We start from the raw sequence: 6608 nt of genomic DNA, 5'->3' as shown, positions 1-6608 counted from the left end.
ATGAAAAAATACCCTATGACAGGAAGCACCAACGGGAAATAAAGGATAACACAAGATTGTTGTGTGTGTGTGTGTGTGTGTGTGCGCGAGAGCGAGAAATCTTGACAACCGTTATTAATACTGATCTGCGTCCTGCTCTAGTAATAAGCACCATCATTAGAGAACTATGGTACTACAGGGTTCTTCCTGAGGCTGTGACTTTAAAATGAGAGTATTGGGGGCACCTGGGCGGCTCAGTCAGTTAAGCGCCTGCCTTTGGCTCAGGTCATGATCCCAGGGTTCTGGGATTGAGTCCCACATCAGGCTCCCTGCTCAGCAAGGAGTCTGCTGCTCCTTCTGCCTGCCGCTCCCCCGGCTTGTACTCTGCTCGCTCTGTCAAATAAGTAAATAAAATATTTTTTAAAAAATAAATAAAATGAGAGTATTGAAAAAACAAAACCACAAATATTTTTTTAAAAATAATAAAAACTAGGGGCACCTGGGTGGCTCAGTCATTAGGCGTCTGCCTTTGGCTCAGGGTGTGATCCCAGAGTCCTGGGATGGAGCCCCACATCAGGCTCATCCACTGGGAGCCTGCTTCTTCCTCTCCCGCTCCCCCTGCCTGTATTCCCTCTCTCACTGGCTGTCTCTATCTCTGTCGAATAAATAAATAAAATCTTTAAAAATAATAATAATAAATAAAAATGGAGAGTATTAAAGCACACTTGTAGGGCAGGGCTTACAGTTCATACTAACCAGAGGTATCATTTTGATCAGAAGTTGTAACTATAGGGGTGGGTGGCTCAGTTGGTTAGGTGTCTGCCTTTGGCTCAGGTTGTGGAACTAGGGTCCTGGGATGGGACCCTGTTGGGTTCTCCACTTGGCGGAGAGTCTGCTTCTCCCTCTCCCTCTGCCCCTCCTCCCCCCCGTTTGTGCTTTCTCTCACACTCACTCTCTCTTAAATAAATAAAATCTTAAAAAAAAAAAAGAAGTTGTAACTATAACTCACTACCTGTAGATACTTCCGGATTTCTCACTGGATCCTTGCTGTAAGTCATAAAAGTCATATTTTATTATAAAATATAAATACCCATTTTCAGATTTTTAAGAACAAGAGCTCAATGATGTTATGGATAGTTTAATTTTTATTACACATTTGAACCTGAACAAAAACACATGAGAAGATTCACCCTCAAATGTAAACGTTCTATGTGCACTTGGCCCTAATAATAAACCACTTATGTTCAAAATTGGAGACCTAGGGTTTGGAAGAATAAAGATTAGAACAACATTTAAAAATTACTACACAGTACATACACTTGGAATTTCTTTATTAAGTATCAGAATTTCCACCTGGTTTTCCATAGCTACACTTATCTCTGCTGTATACCCACATTCAAACTCTATCTCCACCCACAGGCAGCAACTATAGCTCTAATCTGCACCAAGTTCAGTCATCCCTCTGGACCTTAACAATGCTCCCTCATTTGGTCTGTCTTCATCACTGCTTTTATCAAATAGCACAGGCCTATCAGGGATGAACTTGGCTGACACACTCCTATTTATTTCAAGCACAGGATCCCATTAGGACAGAAGACTTGTCCTCCTGTGGACCCAATTTCTAGCTGTCTATCATGACAGTAATGCTTTCATAAACTTTCTTTTAAGGTTGGTCCCAACAGCATCTTACCACAGCTCACCTGATCCGGTGTTTAATCCTCTCTGACCAGAGATTCATACTGAGCGTCTGTAAAACCAATGAGGTGGTGTCTCATTAACCTAGAATTCTGAGGTCTAAATTTCATAAGATCAAGGACTATGTGATATCCTATCTAGATAACAAAAAGGAAGAACACTATAATATTAATATAACTGGCAATCACTGCTTCATAGGATCAAAGCTGCCCTTAGATTTGGGGCTTGAATGTTTTATTTGATACTAAGTGACTCAGAAATACATAGCTTTCTTTCTTTAAAGATGGTGCCACAGAAATGCCCCTCTCAGTCTCCTGATTTGTATTCTAAATGTGGTAAAATGCTTCTTTATTTCAATACTGACCTAATTTTTTTCAACTGAGCCTATTTTTGAGTTTAAGTCTGTTCTTGCCTTTGCAGAAATGGGTTTCTTTCAGCCAAAGAGAGTTCAAGGAACTGGGGCGTGGCAGGGGGAACCAACAATAACAGCAAAATTATTCATTTTCTATATTCTTTAAAAAAAAAAAAAGTTCTCCCGAGTTGATCTGTGAAAGCCAGTGAGTAGAAATTCTTCATAAAACTGACTGAATTAAGAGATGAGAATGGAATACAAAGTAGTTTTTTATAAACATAAAAGATAGTCAACCTCAAATAAAAGAATAATAATAACAGATTCAACCCCACTGTGTGTACACTTACAGGAAAGTTGTATGCATTCCATTCCAAGCTCCTAGCCCTAGGCAAACACAGAGTCACAGGCGGAAATACGCCACGGTTAGCACTAGAAGCAGCATCACAGTACATTCACAGAATAAAGCAGAAAGTGCTTAGGTAAATGAATCTACAACATAAAAATGTGCTGGTGATCAATCTGTAATAAAGTAACATAAGTGAGGCTTACAGTATTTTTTTAACCAGGAAACCCAATTGTAAACACTTGCATTTAACTACTGCCCCCCCCCCGCCAAAACCTAACCAACCACACAAACAAAAATCATCTTTTATGACTATAAAATCATGAAGCATTTGTACTGCATGACTCTTTGTTTTGGTGGTTTTCAGAGTAAGACATGAGCTGCATTAAGTAGCTTCGCTGATTTCTTCATCTTGAACTGCCAGTTCTGGAATTTCATTCATCCTTAGAACCTCTGCATAGAGCAAATAATTATGTAGGCTTCTGGGAAGTGGCAACTGACAGATAAAACTGTCGGATCGTAGGTGTTCTGGTTTTACCCTGGACCGAATTTCCAAACGGCAAAGGTGGGTGAGGGATGGAACAGAGGCTGGAGAAACAAAAAAAAAAGGAAAGATGAATTTTTTTTTTATTTTCTTTTTTACAACTTTCCAATTATTTGTAGTAAAGAGAAAGCACGTGTTACTTTGATTACTTTTGAAAGATCTGTCGGGTGGGGATGACCACAACAAACCATATTTACTCCTTTTATTCTCTTTACAGCCTTTACCTGGTTCCTCTCTCTCCCGTTGCTGGCCACACATTGAAAGTCAGTTTCAGGGCCATATAAAACTAAATGTTCACATTCTAAAGATGTGGCAGTACCAGTTGGTATTTAAGAAATGGGTGAACTACTTTTAGAAATGACAGAAACTTACAGCAGCAAATACCATATCCCTCTGACTCTGTGGCATTGCAAATGGTCTCTACAGCAACCACACCAAGTGAAGGAATGAGTAATTTGCAGAGGTTTTCCTCTTTTTATCCATAACAGAATGAAAATTTAAAACTTACACAGAGAGAAAAGGAGCACTTACTGAGTACCTGCTATGCCACATGCCCATACACTTCACAAACATGATCTTTCTATCTTCATTACCCTATGAGGTATATATTATCACACTCGTATAGACGTAAGAAAACAGAAGTCTAAGGAGGTTTACATACCTTTCCAAAAGTTATACATCTTGTACATGGTAAGAACCAGGATTCGAACTAAAGTGCCTATGACCCCAACCCATGCATACACACTTAAAACTACTACTGCCGAAAGCTAACTACCAATTAAAGGACAATACAGAAGTACTTGATTAAGAATCATAAAATAGCATTTCATTTTCTAAGACAGAAGTGTTAACTGAAGAAGCTAATGTTGGGCTGCCTGGGTGGCTCAGTCGGTTAAGGGTCTGCCTTTGGCTCAGGTCTTGATCTCAGGGTCCTGTGATAGAGCCCCACCTCGGTCTCCTTGCTTAGCGGGAAGCCTGCTTCTCCCTCTCCCTTTGCCCCTGATTGTGCTCTCTCTCTCACTCACTGTCTCGCAAATAAATAAATATTTTAAAATTAAAAAAAAAAAAAAAGAAGCTAATGTTCACAGAAACTGAGAGTATCAAAAACGACTATTGGTTTTATGTGTGGATCAAATCTAAAGTCTTTTATTAGTCTAAGAAATCTTTTATAAGTCCTCATGAAATATAACAATGATTAACAGACCAGGATCAGAGCAGCAAAGGCAAATACTATCAGGAGCCCAGCTGATACCAGACCAGCTGGTCTGACTCCAAGTCCAGAGTTCCGTAAACTAATATCCTGTAGGACCTGCCATTCTAATTCTCTAACATCTTCAACACCTTCCAAACCACTGAAGTTAATCCACCATCTAACATTTTAGTTTAAGCCTATTGGCTTAAGTGTAGTTTATTAAGAATGTGGGAAACTCTTCAAACCATAGGTTTTCAAAATGCCAAATAAGTAAAGCAAAGGAGTTATCTGATTTTGTACATAAACCTGAATCTAAGAAAAGAAGAGAATTCTCTTAAACCATAACTCAGACTCCCCATTATAGATAGTAGGACTATAGCATCTACAGTACATAGTATATTTATTTCCAGTATTTCCATGTCTATATCTTGTTTAAATTTTATCCCATTCTGCAAACTTAAAAGGAAGAACCCTTTTCTCACTTCTAAGATGGGAAAACACAGGTAAGGGGAACAACACAGACATAAGCAAGAATGCACATAAAAAGCATGCCCAAACTGCAAATGCCCAGTTTTCCAAATGAGTAAGTGGGTTCAACTTCAATGAGTAGGTTAACTATTTTGAACTACGACATAATAAAGAAGCCCTCTCACCCAGTGAGATCAGGAACAATAACTGGTCCTAATGTCACCGGGTATGCACAAATGTCATAAAAGTTTTAGAAACAAGCATAAGTGATTCTTGGGAAGCACACAATTCAGCTTGTATGAACACAAGCATGCAGGCATACTAGAAAGTAGCCTATCCACTGAGAACACTAAGCACATCATGGGCGTAGTTGGGTGGGACTGTCAGAGGAAATGACAAGATCAGAATATGTGAGTTACAATGAAGTTGGTTAAGAGAATTTTTACTTATATTCAGTTAGGGTTTAATATTCATCTTGTTCATCTGAAATTTCTTCCTTCTGCACACTCTTGTTAACATAGTTCCTTATTACACACCCAGAAGGAAGATAAAGGATGCTTGTAGAACCTGGAGGAGAGCGGCCCACCTGGGCTAAAGGATTCTTAATGCCTTGTCAGCTTCTCTGACTTGACAGATCACTGACTTACAAATTCCTCAGGCTGAGGAGAGCTCCTTTGGCTGCCCCACGGCCTCCTGCAGTGCCAACAAGCCTTTCCAAGCCATCTGACTACACCACCGTAGCACTATCTTCAAAGCTTCAAAGAAACCATTTATTTGTTTGTTTATATGTATATGTATGTATATGTAACATGTATGTGGAAACATAATCATTTGTGATCAAGCCCCACTGGACCCAATACACATTTGCTATGAGAAGTTTAAGTAACTTGCCCATGTTGACACTGTACATCAACAAAATAGCTGTATCAGATCCCAGTGATCTGATTCCAAGTCTAGGGTTCTTTAAAGTGTGAAAAGCCCAAAGTAATTCTCTTACATGTTCTAAGCCACTGAAACTATTCTAAGTTTCAGATTATCTTTCCATTTCATAATACAAAAAAAAAAAAAAAAGGAGTACAGTTACTTGAGACATTGGTTACAATTTTAATTGTACCATTTTGGTTTTTCTCCTGTGAGCACAATAGATCAATGGCATCATGAACAGTTAGAAAGAAGAACTGTATTCACTTGAACTGAAGGGAGTTTTTCATCTGTAGCTTATTAACACAGACAATAATATACCCCTCAGTGACATCTTAGTTTAATATGCTAGTGAATACTAAGGGAACTTTATAATCACATATGCAATATTTCCAAGCTCACAAAATTCCTATGAAAGTTTTAGCGATGCATAGGATTTCCAGATGTGTTACCACTAGGCTGAGAGAAGATCAAGCCATGCCTTGAATTTATAGTATGAAATAGCCCAGAAGCTGTACATATGTAAAAACACACTTTCATGAAAACCTCTTAAAGCCAGATTTTAATTTGTTAAATCCATCTCTGTCTTCTTGGATTATGGCACTGACCGTAGCCTAGAAAATGATGTCTGAAACCATGCTATACTTTTAAGTCATTTTTCTGACCCAGTCATATTTAATTTAGTATATTAAACCTGGTTTATCTATACATCCATTAGCAGACAAACAACCTTTAACTTTTCATTCCTATACAGAATTCTATTTTGCTCTTTTTGTTGTATGTACTGACAGAACAATCAAAACAGAAGGCTACATGTTATATGAAGTTTTAAGATGAAACATGATAAAACTAAACCCCACAATTCTTAATTCATATGCTTATTAATGCCAACTTTACTATAGCACAGAACTATACATACATCATACATACCCACTATCTATACTTCCCACAACCAATCATCTCTAGCCTGCCCTCATGCCAATAGTCAAATGATCTATCTGCCTGGACTACATTTCTCAGGTTCCTCTGCATGGCTTTCTGCATGAAATGTATTCATTTGACTTCTGGGCCATCCAGTACACTTTATATTTCCATCATTAATATACTGTCCTTC

The 6608-nt window shown here is 38.4% G+C and overlaps 1 protein-coding gene across 3 annotated transcripts in view; it reads right to left on the bottom strand.

Annotated features, from left to right (window-relative positions):
- Positions 1–1293: 1293 nt before the first annotated feature.
- Positions 1294–6608, bottom strand: part of ASB3 (ankyrin repeat and SOCS box containing 3) — a 101803-nt gene continuing 96488 nt past the window's right edge. For all 3 annotated transcript variants that reach the window (XM_008699857.2, XM_008699855.2, XM_040623489.1), the window contains exon 10: positions 1294–2957. In XM_008699857.2, the coding sequence (XP_008698079.2) occupies positions 2755–2957 (203 nt within the window). In that variant the 3' untranslated portion in view covers positions 1294–2754. The remainder of the gene's footprint in view (positions 2958–6608) is intronic.

The sequence above is a fragment of the Ursus maritimus genome, unplaced genomic scaffold (assembly GCF_017311325.1).
Source record: "Ursus maritimus isolate PB19 unplaced genomic scaffold, ASM1731132v1 scaffold_6, whole genome shotgun sequence".
NCBI classification, from domain to species: Eukaryota; Metazoa; Chordata; class Mammalia; order Carnivora; family Ursidae; genus Ursus; species Ursus maritimus.
This window is presented reverse-complemented; position numbering and strand designations above follow the sequence as displayed.